The 17,028-nt window shown below is 47.9% G+C and overlaps 1 protein-coding gene across 3 annotated transcripts in view; it reads right to left on the minus strand.

Moving 5' to 3' along the window:
- The window catches only part of LOC123753433 (uncharacterized), a 108,596-nt gene that overhangs the window by 14,166 nt on the left and 77,402 nt on the right, over positions 1–17,028 (minus strand). For all 3 annotated transcript variants that reach the window (XM_069314734.1, XM_069314732.1, XM_069314733.1), the window contains exon 4: positions 10,747–10,834. In XM_069314734.1, the coding sequence (XP_069170835.1) occupies positions 10,747–10,834 (88 nt within the window). The remainder of the gene's footprint in view (positions 1–10,746; positions 10,835–17,028) is intronic.

Raw genomic sequence — 17,028 nt, forward strand, 5'->3', positions numbered from 1 at the left:
GTGTCTCTGGACTAATGTTATTTCTGGTAACAGCTGTGTTGTCCCATAATGCCTGCCAGGCGAGGGAAGCAGCTGAGAGACAGCTGTCTGTACTGACGTCCTGGTGACTGTCTGTGATGTACCTGAAGGTGTATGTTATACTCAGAACCACACATATAGATGTATATAGATATTTTGTGTGTAGACTGACTCGAGTATGTAAACCGGTCAGTGTAGATATTTACTATGTAAGTGATCGTTGATCTGTCGATTATATATATATCGTTCAGAGTCAAGATTAATACCATGTTGCCACATGTTAATTATATCATTTACAGAGGTAGGCAGGCCTGTGTAATAGGGTTGTCAGTGGACACCCTGAGGTCTGTATAATTATGTGTAATTTTCATTTGCACGTATATATAAGGTGTTGTGTGGTGACTCAGTAAATGTGATTGCTGACTGATTGCCTAATGATGACATTAGCATGTGGGGTATGCTGACGGCATCATTATGTTTTTATGTTTGGGCAGTGTTGTTGTTTGGTATATACGTTATATTACTGCCCTACGGGCTGTGCTGATTTAAGGAAGTGCCTTTCATTATTCAGGGGAATTCACAGTACTTAATGAGAGTAAGTAAGTAATTATCAAAGGAAGGCACCAAACTGGGAAGGCTATGTAGCACCATCAAATGTGCGGAATAATCAGAGGGCGCTAAATATCACCAAGGATGCCAATACGAGAACAAAAACGCATAAGGCGAACGATATCAAAAGTATCCGAGTCACCAAGAATTCTGAGGGACAGGCGACCGCGAGGGGCGGTCGGAAAGCAAGACACACACTCGTCCTGGAAGTCAGGACATGCAAGACCATAAGAGGGACAATGCAATTAGGACAATAAGGAGCAAGGCGGCGCTCCATCAAGTGACCATGGGTTAAGCGAGTATGGCCAATACGCAACCTCGCCAGAGCTGTTTCCCATCGCCGTTTACTGTGGTAGGAGGACGGCCACGAGGAAACACAACATTTAAGAGTACGTAGTTTGTTACCAGTAACAGACGACCAAGATGCCTGCCAATGGGTAAGGATAGAGGAATGGATAACCGGGTAAAAGTCGGAATATGGAATACCTTTACGAGAGATGGGACAAGAGCGGACAGCTTCCTTGGCGGCAGCATCCGCACGCTCATTTAAAGACACACCAATATGGCTGGGAACCCAACAAAACTCAACCGACTTAAATTTACTGTGAACAAGAAACAGCCAATGCTGGATCTCAACAGCTACTGGATGAACCAGATTAAGGACCCGAGAGCCATGAGGGCACTACGAGAGTCAACAACAACTACAAAGGAAGACTGACAATGAGAAATCAGGAGACAAAGAGCATAGAGAATAGCATAAAGCTCCGCTGTAAAGATGCTTGTCTCCGGAGGTAAGCGACACATATAAGTACGATCAGGAAAAACAACAGAGTAGCCAACACCGTGTGCAGACTTAGACCCATCGGTGAAGACAGAAACGGAGTGGGAGTGAGAAGAAAAGTGCTCAAGGAAAAGGCGTTTTAGAACCGTAGGAGGGGTAAAAGCTCTAGTGATGCGGGTCAAGGATGTACAAAACTGCGTAAGGGGGACTTTCCACGGGGGCAAAGAAGGAACAACACGAGGAGAAACATTAGAAATACGAACGGAAAGAGAATCCTGTAAACGATATAACTGAACAGAAAGAGGGAGGTGGTGAAGAGGAACAGGAACCGCAGGAGCGGTAAAAGTTAAAGCACGACAGAGGCGAGAGGAAGGATGTTGTAAAGACCGCGCAAGATAGCGAAGACAGTAGTGATCACGGCGGTCCCGGAGAGACAGGAACCCAGTGTCAACATACAAGCTAAGGACGGGAGTCGAACGAAAGGCACCAGAACTGAGGCGCAACCCAGTATGGTGTAAAGCATCAAGACGGCGAAGAGTAGAAGGAGAAGCAGACGAGTAAGCAGGGCAACCATAATCGAGCTTAGACAGGATGAGAGAGGAATGTAAAGCAAGGAGAGTGCGCCTATCCGCTCCCCAAGAAGTATGGGACAATACCCGAAGAAGGGTAAAGGCCTTAGAGCACTGAACATGGAGGTAAGATATATGGGCAGACCAAGACAAACGAGTGTCAAGGAATAACCCCAAAAGCTTTGCGGAATCTTTGTACTCAAGGGGATGACAATAAAGTGACAAAGAGGGACGAAGAACGACCCGTTTCCGAGTAAAAGACATGGCACAAGTCTTAGAAGCAGAAAACTTGAAGCCATGATCGATGGCCAAGACGACACGGCATCAATCGCAAGTTGAAGCCGGCGCTGAAAGAGAGGCGAATAATCACCCTGACAGCAAAGGGTAAGATCATCGACATAGAGAGCGGAGAAGACACCTGAAGAAAGCGAGGAAAGAAGACCATTGAGGGCAACCAGAAAAAGAGTAGTGCTCAGAACACTACCCTAGGGCACACCTTCGTATTGCTGAAAAGAGGCAGAGAGAGAGAGGGGTACCACGGCGCACCCGAAAGGAACGACAAGAGAGGAAGCTGCGGAGAAAGAGAGGGAGATGACCACGAAGGCCAAAAGAATGGAGCTGGGATAGAATATGATATCTCCAAGTAGTGTCATAAGCCTTTTTCAGGTCAAAAAGGATGGCAACAACGGAGGTCCTCGCAGTAAAAGCAGTACGAATATAGACCTCCAAGTTCACCAGGACATCTGTCGTGCTGCGGCACTTGCGGAAACCAAATTGAGAAGGGGAGAGGAGGTGAGGGTGTTCCAGAAACCACATCAGACGAACGTTAACCATACGATCAAAGAGTTTGCAGACACAACTTGTGAGGGCAATAGGGCAAAAGTCCTTAGGGGAAGTTCCCAGAGACCCTGGTTTGCGAACAGGGAGGACAACGGCATCGAGCCAGTCCTCAGGGACTGACGACGACTCCCAGATCCGATTATACAGACTCAGTAAATACTAACACGTGCACGGAGGGAGATGGCGAAGCATCACATAATGAATACCATCGGAGCCCGCTGCCGTAGAACTACAGAGGGCCAGGGCAGAACGAAGTTCAGAGAGAGAGAAGGGATCGTTATTGGAAAGTCGAAGACGAGTGCAGAAATCTAAAGGACGAGACTCAAGGTCAGGTTTACAAAGAAGGAAAGATTGGGGAAGATGAGGACCAGAGCTAACAGAAGAAAAGTGTGAACCCAGTCCATTAGCGACCTGCAACGGGTCCGCCACAAGAGTACCATGGAGGTGAAGGACCGGTGAAACATCGGGAACGAACTTAACCGCTATCTTGCGGATACGCTTCCAGATCTGTGGCAGAGGAGTTTCGGACGTAATTGTGGAGACATAAGAAGTCCAACATTCACGTTTAGCCGTACGGATGGCCCTACGGGCCACCGCACTCGCTCTACAAAAGAAAAGAAAAGAATCGGCCGTCTGCCGACGGCGGTGCCTCTTCCAGGCTTCATGCTTACAGCAGACACCCCGAGCACAGTCTGCATTCCACCAGGGAACGCACTTCCGCGGACCCCGAGAGGAAGAGCGAGGAATAGAGCGGAGGGCAGCGTCCAAGACAGTGTCATGAAAAAGGAGGAGAGCGAGAGGGAGAGGCAGAAGGGAGAGGTCAGAGAGAGCAGCACTGAGGATAAATAGGTTCCAGTCCACTTTAGCAAACTGCCACCTAAGGAAGGACGAAAAGAGAAAAAGGAAATAATGATGGGGAAATGGTCACTGCCATGGAGGTCATCAAGAACCTGCCACGTGAAATCTAAGTAAAGAGAAGAAGATCAAAGAGAAAGATCAAGACAGGAAAGGGTGCGAGTCCGAGAGTCCAAATGAGTGGGCTCACCAGAATTCAGAAGAGACAGGGAAGAAGAGAGGATAAACGGCTCAAGAAGGCGACCTCGGGTATTCGTCAGAACATCACCCCAAAGAGAATGACGACAATTGAAATCACCCAGCAGAAGCACGGGCTCTGGCAAGGAGTCCAGGAGGTGTTTCAGATCAGGAAGAGAAAGCAGGACTATCGGGGGAGATAAATGGAACAAAATGTGTATCATTTCCCCACAAAGATACGAGCAGCAGAACAATGGAGAGGCGAAGGAAAAAGTAAGGGGACAAAGGGAACATTAGAGCGAATCAAGAGAGCAGAAGAATTAGGAGCCCCAGCAACAGCTGGGGGGGGGGGAGAAAAAGGAATAGCCAAGAAAACGAACAGGACGAGCACCAAGCATCAGCTCCTGGAGACCTACACAAAGGGGCGAAAACCGCGAAATCAGAAGTTGGAGTTCGAGGAAATTGGTGTAATAACCTCGAACGTTCCATTGAAGAATAGACATCGACGAGAAGAGAAAGGACAACAACAGAGAACAAGGAAGAAACAAAGGTGAAAGAGCAACATAGCACGTTAAAGAATATCAGGGTCGGGATCAGGGTCAGCAAAGTCAGGGTTAGGGAGCATGGGTAAACTGAGCAAAGACAGAGGGAAGGAAGCGGGGAAACAGACCAGAGGTGGGCGTTTGGGGTCCGGAGGAGGAGGAGGAAGAGGAGGAGACAACGGAACGGAGAGGAGCATTCAAGGACAGCAGCAGGAAGAGGGGGAGTAGAAAGAGGGGAGCGCACCTCAGCAAGGGCAGCAACAGAGAGGGAAGCGGGGGCCAAAGAAACCTCCATAGCAGGAACAGGGAGCGCAACCACCGAAATGGGAGGGGAAGGAGCGATAGAGGCAGAAGTAGGGGTCGAGGTAGAAAGCAAAACCTTCTTACCCGCATGGGAGGAGGAAGGAGAGGAGCCAGGCTTACGCTTCTGACTTAAAGAGACAGGTGTCCCAGCAACTACGTACTGGGCAACGGATTCTAGCATCTCAACAGGAGAAGCTGAACGAGAGCACTCACGATGGCCCCTTGGAGAGCGATGGACGTCAGCCCGCACCGACAGGCGGAGGGGAGAGTAAAGAGACGGAGGGGAAGAATGGGAAGGAGGAACGGAGGGAGACGAGGAAGAAGACACAGGAGACAAGACAGACCGGGTAGAAAGAAGGGGAACCCCAGACAGAGGATCAGGAGGTGGATCCTTCAGGACAGAACTCAAAGGAACAGAGGAGAGGGCAGTGGGCGTATCAGGGTCCAAGGCCCGGAAACGGTTGTGAGTCTGAGGAAGGTGGGAAGGACGAAGAGAGGAAGAGCACAACACACGAGCATAAAAGATATTAGCATAAGGTGGGAGCCGGCGAACCTTGGAGTCTCGCCTCAGGAAAAGATAAACGCTCCTGGTGCTTCAAGTTGAGGACGGCTGCCTCAAGCTTGTAATGAACACACGCACGGGAGAAGGTAGCATGGCCCTCACCGCAGTTGAGGCAACGAGCCCGGGGAGAAGTGCACTCCGACATAGAGTGACCTTCGCCCCCACACAAAGGACAGAGAGAAACTGTCCCAGAGCAGCGGAGGGCACCATGCCCAAACCTCCAGCACTTGTTACAGAGCCTAGGAGAAGGAATGTACTCCTGGACAGAGCACCTGGCACCACCAAGAATAACAGAGGGTGGAAGGGTCCGACCATCAAAGGTAATCTTCACAACCCGAAGGGGCTGACGGCGACTACTACGAGTGGGACGAGTAAACGTGTCCACCTGGAGAATAGAATGGCCCTGGGCATCAAGGATATGTCGAATATCGTCGTGGCACTCTCGCAGATCCTGAACACCGGTCGCAACATGGGGCGGGAGGAGAATAGTGCCAACACTGGCGTTCAACTGAGCGTTCTTTGAGACCCGAACTGGGGTCTCGCCAAGGCAGGATAAGACAGCCAAGCGGGAAGCAGCATCCTGAGAAGGAGCAGCAACGACACATGTACTGAGACGAGTGGGGCTGAAGGTAACAGAGGCATCCACGGAATCAACGAGAGGTCGATGGTGGGAGAAATCGTCAGGAGGCGCAGAATCAAGAGGGAGGAGACCATCTGGTCACCATTTGGTCCGGGAGACATCTCCCGTCACGCTGGGTGCAGTCACGCTGGGTGCAGTCGCACCTCCTCAGATCTCCAGTATCATCTATTGATACTGGTGATGGCTCAAAAGGGCCACTACTTACGAGCTATTCATGACCGTGCCACCTTTTGGGTGGCTTCATCTTCATCTTAACATATTCACAAGGGAGATATCTCCCGTTATGCAGGGTGCATTCGCACCTCCACAGATCTCCAGTATCATCTCTTGATACTGGTAATGGCTTAAAATGGCCACCACTTATGGGTTATTTATGCCCGTGCCACCTTTTGGGTTGCTTCATCTTCATCTTAACACATTCATAAGGGAGACATCTCCCGTCATGCAGGGTGCATTCGCACCTCCGCAGATCTCCAGTATCAACTCTTGACACTTGTAATGGCTTAAGAGGGCCACCACTTACGGGCTATTCATGCCCATGCCACCTTTTGGGTGGCTTAATCTTCATCACTCAATCAATCAAGAGGGAGGAGATCAAAATATTTGGCCCCTGAAGCGGGACCAAAAAAGGCTTGATAGGTATCAGAACGGGAAGGAATCAAGCGAGGGCGGCCATGATGAGGACGGTGTTGAGAACCCCCAGAGAGAGAGGGGTTAAAAGGCGCAGTAGTTACAACGAGAGATGTAACGGAAGGGGACGAGGTAGTCACCACTGGGGCCTTGGGGCTCGACCCAACCACAGAGGAGGGATTGGAGCCGAGGGGAGGAGTCAGAGAGGCCAAAGGAGGAGCAAGGTCGGGGCCCAATGCAGCGGAGGCTGCAGAGCCCGGTCTTCCAACACGGACCGACTCGGGGGCTCGGTCGCCCACCCCACGAGCCTGAGAAGGTATAGGAGAAACAGTAGAAACAGTGTACATCATCGCTACGAAAAAGAAACATTCATTCACGAATGTGCCCCCACACCCACCATGGAGCCACAATTAGAGGCAGGACACCCAACAAGAAGCTATCGCCGATCATGCCGGGGCCTCCTAAGGGTGCGTCGTGAGTATAAGCCCCACAAACGCCACCTTAAGAACCAACAGTCCGTTAAGATCGGGTTCAGTGACGAAAGGGGGATTGACAATAAAAGGTTCCCCTCACTCTCGACGTTGGGTACTATAGTTCTACGGGTGCAAGAGTATGCCTCCTCAAGCACCCGAGCGTCAAAATAGAAGTCCAAAGGAATAACTAAAACAAGCAAAAGGTCGGCAGGGAATGGCAAGCAGATAGGAGAAGAGGGGGAGAAAAACGAAACAGAAGGACAAGGAAAAGTTGCTCAGCACAAATGGAGAGGACGGCAGCAGAAGCACAAGGCTACAAAAGGACAGAGGACTGTCCCAAGGAGCATCACACTCCGGCAGCCACCCACTAAGCCCCCCCTCACGGCATCAACGAGCTGAGCGGGGAGGGGGGGGGGTACTTAATGAGAGAGCAAGCAATTGATTGGTTAATCTGCCTAATTATGAGAATTAGTGCCTGCTGTCAGTGTAGCAACGGTGTCTTATATTAACGTAAATTGTTTTGCTGAAGTAGAAGTAGTGATTGCGCACAGTAGTCCCTTGCAACTGTTGCAAGATTAGAGGGGGCAATAATGTAGGTATACTTTTGTTGTTGCCAAATCGTGTGTCATTACTGTGAGGTACAGTAATTTCCATGTTGCAGAAGCTGCAACCGTGTGTGGGCTGTGCATTTATGTTGTAATGCCACTGTAAGTGTGACCAATGCAACCTGGGGGTTACTTTGTGTTCTTTAAGTTGTGATGATGACTTAAGGAGTCATTGAGTTAATTAAGGGGAATTAACTTTATAAGAGGTTGCACATTACTTAATGAGTGAGAGAGCTGTTAAGGGAAACAGTGCTGAGCTTGTTGAGATACGTTTCAGGTGCAATTAATTGTCCGTGGGATAACTAATTGACCACTCTAGCTAATTATTTAATTAGTGGTCTCATCATGAATTCACATAGTGTGAAGGAACTGTTAGAGTCTGACAGTATTTGTATTAACGTAATTTGCTCGAGACTAATTACCTTTCTGGGGTATAGCAATTAGTGGCTCATGTTAATTAGTGGAGTAATTAACGTCAAAGGTTTTGATGACTCGGTAAAGCGAGGTCATGGAGTTAGCATAACTCGTTATATTAATCATATCCTGTCTGGTGACAGTGGATTAAGATACACTCATGTTAATTAGTGGAGTAATTAACACCTCGTCCGTGAATTCACAGTGTTTGATGAGATCTGCTTAGGCAGTGCGGAGTGAGACGTATTTATGTATGACTAATTATTGGTCCTGGTGACAGTTAATTAATTGCTTGGGGTTAATTAGGGTAATTAACACTCATTAAAGTAAATTTTGACATAGACTGTTGAGAAGCTACCAAGATAGTGGTAGGCTTAGTTAAAGTAACTCGATTGGGATTTAATTAGTTGTCCGTTTGACATTAATTAGGAATTACTCACTGAATACTTGATAGGATTCAAGTGTGATGTAATGTATGAGACTTTGAGTTATTGTTAACAAGTTGACTTGTGTTAAGAGAGACAAGTGTTTGTGATAAACGTAAAGTACTTTGTTGCTCACTGCTGTGGACAGTCAATTAACGTAATTAATCACATAATTTTTTTAGTTGATTAAGGCAATTTCTTTTGTTTATCGTCTGGTGACGAGAGTAAAGTAACTTGGGGGATTACTGGAGAAGTGTCTCAGAATCCCACCTTGCCTGGCTTTGTTTACTGTTTACAGTGCAACTTCTTGCAGGGAGTTGCAAAGAGTGTTCACATTAGGTTGTGATAGGGGAAGTCAGTGTTGGACTACCCGCCTAGTTACGTGACGTATCTCGCCTGAAGGGTTGGAGGACCCATGAAATTGTGATTATAGTATCTGTTCACCTTGAAGCCGTGACAATATTGATTGCAAGCTTGTGTCATCAGTGGGCATCATTGTTCAGTTAGTTCATTTAATCAGCCCGCAGTGCGAGGGGCTGTAGAATAGCTGTTTTGCAAGTGCCACTTGATAGACAATAACGTAACGAATCACTCACTGTGGTGTAAACTAAGCTTGTGAATTATTTGTTTGCAATATTGCGTCGTCAGTGGGCACACCTGTGTTCAGGTTAGTTCAGTATGCAGCCGCACAGCAATGGACCGGATTCGTTGCTATTTAGCTGTTGTTATAGTGCCACTTGATGGTCATTAACGTAACATAAACTCGATGTTGTAGTAGTTTAGTCTCTAGTTATAGAAACTAGTTATAGTTTTAGTCTCTTTGTTATAGAAAACGGTCTTTGATGTCAACCCTTCAACCATTCTTTTCCACCTATGTTTTGCTTTATACGATTGTTGCAATGTGATCTTTTTTTTAAATGACGGCTGTTCTTGGGAAATTCCAATTCCAATTCATAGCACCACATCATATATATATATTTGATTGTGAAAACCTATCGGTTAGTCTTTATTGGTTTTAACGTCCTGTTTAACTCGGATGAACCAGCAGCCTAAGTGGACAGGTTTTCACCCTTGTGGTGGAAGCCTGGCGGTTTGCTCCCGCTTTTCCTTTTTCTATTGAACTCATGCTTAGAGTAGAAATATCTGCAGTGTGCAGTTCTTTATGCTTGAGGTCCACTTGCTAAGGGAGGTAGGCGTAGAAAAAAATCTCACAGCTATAACCGACAGCAGCGATTTTGTTCTCTCACAGGATCAAGTCAAGAGTTTAGGACTGTCCAAGGTGAACTGCCGTCCTCAGCGCAATCGCCTCCTTGCGTCACCTCTGTGAACATAAAACGTCATTAGCTAGACAGACAGTAGCTAATGACAGTAGTTATCCTAAGGGTGACCTTTGGATAACACCCTGCCACCGGGGAATTGAAATTGTAAACTGTAGCCACAACCTAGTTGGCGTTGATCTCGATATGCCACCCACCAGAGGTCATCATCATCCTCACCTTCTAACTGAGGTAGAAAACCAGAGCTTTACACTAATGCCATGCCACCACCATGAGATAGCGTTGTCTGTGTTGCACCCAATACCTGGGAGTTGGAATACAGGTTCATAGATGGCGCCGAAATCACCACGCCCCACTCTGGCAACGGTGTTGATACAGTAACAAGGGGACTGAGAGGGAATGGGGTGAGGGGATGGGGGGAACAGGGAGGGTAAGGGATGAGGAGGGAGGGAGGGAAAGTTGAATGAGCATTTAAATGGGGACAGGGAGGATACAGTGTAAGGAGGATTTCTATGAGGAGGAGGGTGGAGGTGTTGTCCTCTCCTCTGGGGTTACTGGGATGCTGGTTGGGAGTTCTCCACTCCCCTCCCGGACTGTTGTGTTGAGGCCAGTCGTTTCCTGGTTCTCTCCTCTCTCCTTGTGCTTCTTCTTTGCATCTGTTGTCATTGCTCTTTCTTTCTTCATCATGCCCTTCTGGAGGAATGTTTTCTTGCTTCCTCTCACATTTAACAGTTAACCCTTCCTTGTTAGAATTTCCTCCTTCGTGGTCTCGTTTGAAAACACAATCTTTATCAGGTGATCTCTATCCTTGTTGTACCAGCCTAGCCTGAAAAAACTTCTCTATGCTTTGTCCAGCCCATTTCATCTGTAGTTCATTTCATCTGAACGTCGTACTCGGCCTTGAATAGTAGGCCGAGTACCACGTTCTGGCTACTAGGTACAACATGTATATACATATATAATCCTGAAGAAGAGATGGTAAAAGAGGAAGGTGTTGGTGACACACAGGGTGTGTGCGATGCTCACCTGGAAGTCGATGGAAGGTGTTGGCATCTCACACAGCCACCACTCTTTGTCACGGAGGCGGAAACAGGTCCTCAACAGCTGAACCTTACTGAAAACCATACAACTTGATTAATCCTTTTCCTACCGTGTTTCACTGCTTTGTCGCTTACATGATGTCAGGGAGTATTTTATTAATTTAAAATACTTATAAAAAACATTTCAAATAAATAATAAATATGGTAGACGCCCATTAGAAGTTAATTTGCATTCAATGCTTTCACATTCGATAACGAAAACAATCCCTATTTATGAACTTATAAGACTGTGAAGGGATGGTTTCACCAAAGTAAACTTCCCCTGGTTTTCATGCCTGTGGCAGTTTGTACACTTAGCAAGTGCACGGGCCTAGTTTTGTTAACCCATACCCGAATCATCTTGAGTTAGGGCTCATCTGAAAGCCAGTCATCAGCAATCTAAATATGTTACAATGGCCATTGTGACGCATTTGTGGACAGAGTTAGAGCCAGCAACAGCTTTCATTTTGGAGAGGGCGCTGTGACAGAGGATTTGCTCGGGTGGCGCGAGGCTTGGGATCATGGCAGGTGGCCTACCACCCACGCCTCCAGCCTCATTGCCATGGCAACGCCGCCAGCCATTTTGGAAAGCATCTTGGTCGGCCATCTTGGAGTCGTCTTAGGGCCATGGTACCTCGTCTCTGATTGATTGAGAGGGGTAGGCCTCTGTCTGTCTCGCCCTGATTGGTTCTTTTGAGGCAGGACGCGGGAAGTCGCCGGCGTCCCTCTCTCAAGGCTTTATTCTGAATCCAGCCGCCACCTTGACATGACGCTTCCTTGCTCAATTCGGCCAAGTTGAGTAAGAAGACGTTGTGGCGGTTGACTACTCTACTGTTCCACCCAACACCTCATCTTCGATGTCGTCTGCCCAGAATCCAGTACCGGCGCCGTATTTCGATGGGGAGAAAGATAGGGAGTGTAGTGAGTAAGGATCGTAGAACGTGGGTAATTTGCATACGAGCGGTTAACGTGTTCGTGGGTCCCCACTCCAGTGATCATACAGACGTTCTAAATCCTGTTATTGCTCTATAGCAGTCAAGTGAACGCGGAAATATCTTGTCAGTGTTCAGGGCAGTTTTCCAATAGTCATATTGTTTGGGCTCCAATTTTTGTGGAGCTCCACGCTTGCGCAGGGAGTGGTGTGGAGGCTACCGCCTAAGCCTAGCCATCCCGCCGCCTAGCTGCCGTAATCAGCCACCTACAGCAGGTGCTTGGGTTATGATAGGACACTTGCGTGTGAGCGTAATGAGCCGGCAGTGTAAATGAAGTAAGTACGTTGTGTGTTTTGGTGATTTATATTCTCTAAGCCTGAATACGAGATCAGGTGTTCCGTCCCATTGTCTCCAAGCACGTGTGAGGTGTTGTTGTTGTTGTTGTTGAGTTAGGGGCGACGACGATCGTGGGATCGTATGCGCCCCGGCGTACCCGTGAAGGGTGAATCGCAAAGCTAGGAAAGGTGAAATGCCAAGCCAAAACGCGAAACGAGTGACGCCAAGCACTAGAAACTAATATGCCACACGGCAAAGCTACGCACAAAGGGAGAGGCAGAAACACAGAATAGAACAGGGCAAACAAACAGCCAGAAGGGCACACAGCATGTCAGAGCAAATGCACAGGAAATCAGAGCACATACTTGCCCGGGAACTTGGCCCGCGGGAACCTTACATTAAACGCCTCCCAGAGCAGCCATTGCCAAGGGTCTCGTCCATCCACCAGGGACGCCATAACATCCGGAACCGGGGCAACAAACACCCGCAAACTGGGGACCCAGATGGTAGTACTCATGAGGCGAGAAGTCGCCACTCGCCCCTACAGGAAGGGAACTTGCCCCCCACGAAAGCACTCCGGTCCGTCAGACAGCAGTAACTCGGCAATCTTCGACCAGTGACCCGGTGGCATTACATACGCCGGCAACACGTCCCCTAAGGCCCCAACGCGCACTCGCACCACAGGGGTACCCGCGGCCCCGGGCACACCACCAGACGACAGCAGGGAACCCGGACGGCGCGCATCCTTCCGTAACGTCACCACCAGGCCACGCCCAGCACCAGAGTCCACACCATCCCTGGCAGCAGAAGCCACCACCCCCCACTGTGCAGAGTTCCCCGGTGGAGAGAGAACCGAAGGCACGTCCGAGACACAGGCACCAGCACCGGCAGGCATATGGACCTCCGCCACCACGAACCGCGGAGACATCGACGCATCCGTATCCACACTGTCAACATCCGAAGCCCCACAGTCACTGAAGTCACCAACATCGGCCCAGGAAGAAGACGAACGCCGGGAACGTTTGGGCACCGGCCGGATATCGTCAGAGCCGGTAAGTGACCCAGAAACACGGGTACCACGAGCCGAAGGAACCGACGCCAGGACGGCAGCAGCCTCTACCACAGGGGAAACCGGGCCACACACAGCAGGAGGCTCCGCAGCCACCCCAGCACCAAGCACATCCGGGACCCGAGTCACGGACACAGGGCCAGGCGCAGCATCAGAAGACGAGGGAGAAGACAGCGACGTCACACAGGGAGCTCCAGGAAGGCCCACGGGAGCAGCTGGGACAGCGACAGGATCAGGCAGACCAACCGACGGTACCTCAAGAACCGGAGGAGGGACGGCAACAACCGGAGGAACGGCAGGCGCCGCCGGGGAAGCTGCAACAGCAAACGGGACGCACACCTCCTCATCAACATCACCAGAGACTGCCTCCAGAGGGAGCGGCGGGAAATCCTCGTCGCGGAACAAGTTGACAGGAGCAGCAGGGGCCTCAGAGCACCCGGCAGCCTGATGCCCCAACAGGCCACACCGGAAACAGGTACGAGGCTGCCGGGCATAATACACCCGAACGTAGTACCCTATAAGCCGGACAGAAGAAGGTATATCCGACCGCAGGCGCATCCCCAACGTGCGAATGTTTGTACGCCTCCCAGCATACCGCCCCGAGGAGAGCGTGTTCACCTGCACGCTGACAACAGTACCAAACCCCCCGAAGTAACGCCGGAGGAGGTCATCAGGGAATTCAAGGGCGCACCATGGATACTGACATAAGTCAGGGCACCACTGCGGTCCGAAATCGCCACAGAGCATGCATCGTCTGGCAACGGCAACGTACGCCCCCCGTACCGACGGAGACGGAGGAAGTCCCGGTACTCGTCCTCCCCCACGAACTTAATAACAACCCGATGGGCCGTAACTAGCTCCACACCGTAAACAGCTTCCACCGGGACACGAAGCATGTCACACATCACCATCTCGATGGTCGAATAACCAGCCTTACAAGTGAACTCCAGGCCCACGAAGTTCACACGCTGAACAGGAGGAAGATGGCCCCCCATGTCAGAACTGCCACGTCAGCGCAGCCAGGCAGGCAACAAAACTGGTAGGACAGGGACGCCCACACCACCTGGCGACCAAAACAGCAAACAACTCCAACAGCCACGGAGGGTCGGTAAAAGTCCTCACTCCACAGCTGCTAGCAGTCGACTCCACCTGTGAGGTGAAGTGACGTAAGGACGCGTGAGATTTTCACTCGTATTGACATTTTGTCAGTCTCAGAGGAATTTAGCATGGTGTAGATAGGTGTCCCTGTATCTGTATATGTGTGGAGGTGTACACACGGGAACAGTGTCTACATAGATTAGTGAAGGACTATGAGGGATGTACAAGTAATATTTATATTCCACTCTGGTAGAATTTTGTTAATTCATTCATGATGTTTATCTTATTCCATGTGATGTAATCAATTGCAGGTGTGGAAGTCCAGTACTGGTCATAAGTGCACAGGTAAAGTGTCAGTGTGTAACACCAGGGATTCCTGGCATTTGATTATTGTGATGTGATACCAGAGTGTGATTATTTCTCATGTTGTGTTCCCCAGGGCTGTGACAAGTGTGGTTATATATATATGTGTGGTTCCGTGGCCTACGTGTTAACGTAATTTTGGTAAATTTTTGTGGTGAGTGACGAGGCTGTCGGGAGGGACAGCCGACCGCTATGTCGAGTATCGTAAATTCTCGGCAGTCATTATCATTATCAACATCATTACCCCCTTGCAGGGGGTAATGATGTTGGACGAGTTAGGAGTGAGGAACTAATACAGAGATTCAGGACAGCCATTGAATTAGTTAGGAGCAAGGGAGGAATCCCGATCATATGTGGCATTCTTCCAAGAAAGGGAGTAGGAAATGAATGGATATCGAGGGCACTTGGTGGCAATTGCCGGCTGGAAAGATATTGCAAATCAAATGCAATATCTTTCATAGACAACTGGGAACACTTCTATGGAAGAAATGAAATATATGCTCGTGTTGGGGTGCATCTATCGAGAGCTGGGGTTGTTGCTGTTGCGAACTCGTTGGAAGAAGTGGTTAGAGGTGTTTGTTTGGGTTTAAACTGTTAGCTGATAGAGGTATGGGAATTGATTTGGAGGAAGGAGATAATAAAAGTACGTGTTTGTGGGAGAAAGGAATTGGCAAAATGATCAGGGAAAGAGAAGGGCCTCAAAATAACAATTCACTTAGGGTATATTACACTAACAGTAGAAGTCTAAGAAATAAAATTAACGAATTAAATGCTCTTGTCTGCACAGAAAAAATAGATATTATTGCACTTACCGAAACGTGGATGAATGTAGAAAATAGAGAACTATTAGCTGAATATCAAATAAATGGATTTAAACTATTTCACACAGATAGATATATTAGACGAGGAGGGGGAGTAGCCATATATGTTAGGGACAATTTGAAATGTAGTCTCAAAGATGGAATCAAAACTGAGCCACACACAGAAACTATTTGGATAGAATTAAACGAAAAAGCAAATAATATTATAATAGGAGTTATATATAGGCCACCAAATTTAGACAGAATGGAAGCAAAGCATCTATGGGATGAAATATCTAGGGCATCTAGATCTAACAGTATTTACGTCATGGGTGACTTTAATTTTAGTGAAATAAACTGGTTGAACAAAACAGGGAATAGTGAAGCAGAAGATTTTCTAGAATTAATTGCCGATTGCTTTCTTACGCAACACATTAAGGAACCAACACGGGAAAATAATATTTTAGATTTAGTGTTAACTAACAGGGAAACACAAATTAATGACATCGAAATAGGGAGTGAGCTAGGGAACAGTGATCACAAAGAAATCAGATTTAGCATAGAATGGAATAGACTTGTAGGAGAAAATTCTGTTAAAGTGCCAGATTTTCGAAAAGCTGATTTTAATAGCCTTAGAAATTTTTTGGGTCAAATTGATTGGAAAGTCTTGGGTATGGGGTGGGGGCCGGTCTTGGAGCGAGACATGAACCCAGCGATAGGTGACGTAAATGGGGATTTCGATGTGGATTCAATATATAACTTATTTAAGAATATTCTAAACAAAGCACAGGAACGTAGTATACCATACAAATTGAATAGATCGAATACCAATGACCCAAAGTGGATAACAAAGAATTTCAAGAACCTTATAGGTAAAAAGAGAGCTTGGTACAAAAGGATTAAAAATGGGGAGGTCACCTTAGAACAGGAATTCGTACAACTGGTTAGAAATGTTAAAAAAGAGATAAGGAAAGCAAAAAGAAACTATGAAGTTCGCATAGCAGGGCAAGCAAAGACAAATCCTAAAGGTTTTTTTCAGTTATATAAGAACATAAGAACATAAGAACAAAGGTAACTGCAGAAGGCCTATTGGCCCATACGAGGCAGCTCCTATTCTATAACCACCCAATCCCACTCATATACTTGTCCAACCCGTGCTTGAAACAATCGAGGGACCCCACCTCCACAATGTTACGCGGCAATTGGTTCCACAAATCAACAACCCTGTTACTGAACCAGTATTTACCCAAGTCTTTCCTAAATCTAAACTTATCCAATTTATACCCATTGTTTCGTGTTCTCTCCTGTGTTGATACTTTTAATACCCTATTAATATCCCCCCGGTTATGTCCATTCATCCACTTGTAAACCTCTATCATGTCACCCCTAACTCTTCGCCTTTCCAGTGAATGCAACTTAAGCTTTGTTAATCTTTCTTCATATGAAAGATTTCTAATTTGGGGAATTAACTTAGTCATCCTACGCTGGACACGTTCAAGTGAATTTATATCCATTCTATAATATGGCGACCAAAACTGAACTGCATAATCTAAATGGGGCCTAACTAGAGCAAGATATAGCTTTAGAACCACACCAGGTGTCTTGTTACTAACGCTGCGATTAATAAATCC

The sequence above is a fragment of the Procambarus clarkii genome, chromosome 80, assembly GCF_040958095.1.
Source record: "Procambarus clarkii isolate CNS0578487 chromosome 80, FALCON_Pclarkii_2.0, whole genome shotgun sequence".
In the NCBI taxonomy this organism is placed as follows: Eukaryota; Metazoa; Arthropoda; class Malacostraca; order Decapoda; family Cambaridae; genus Procambarus; species Procambarus clarkii.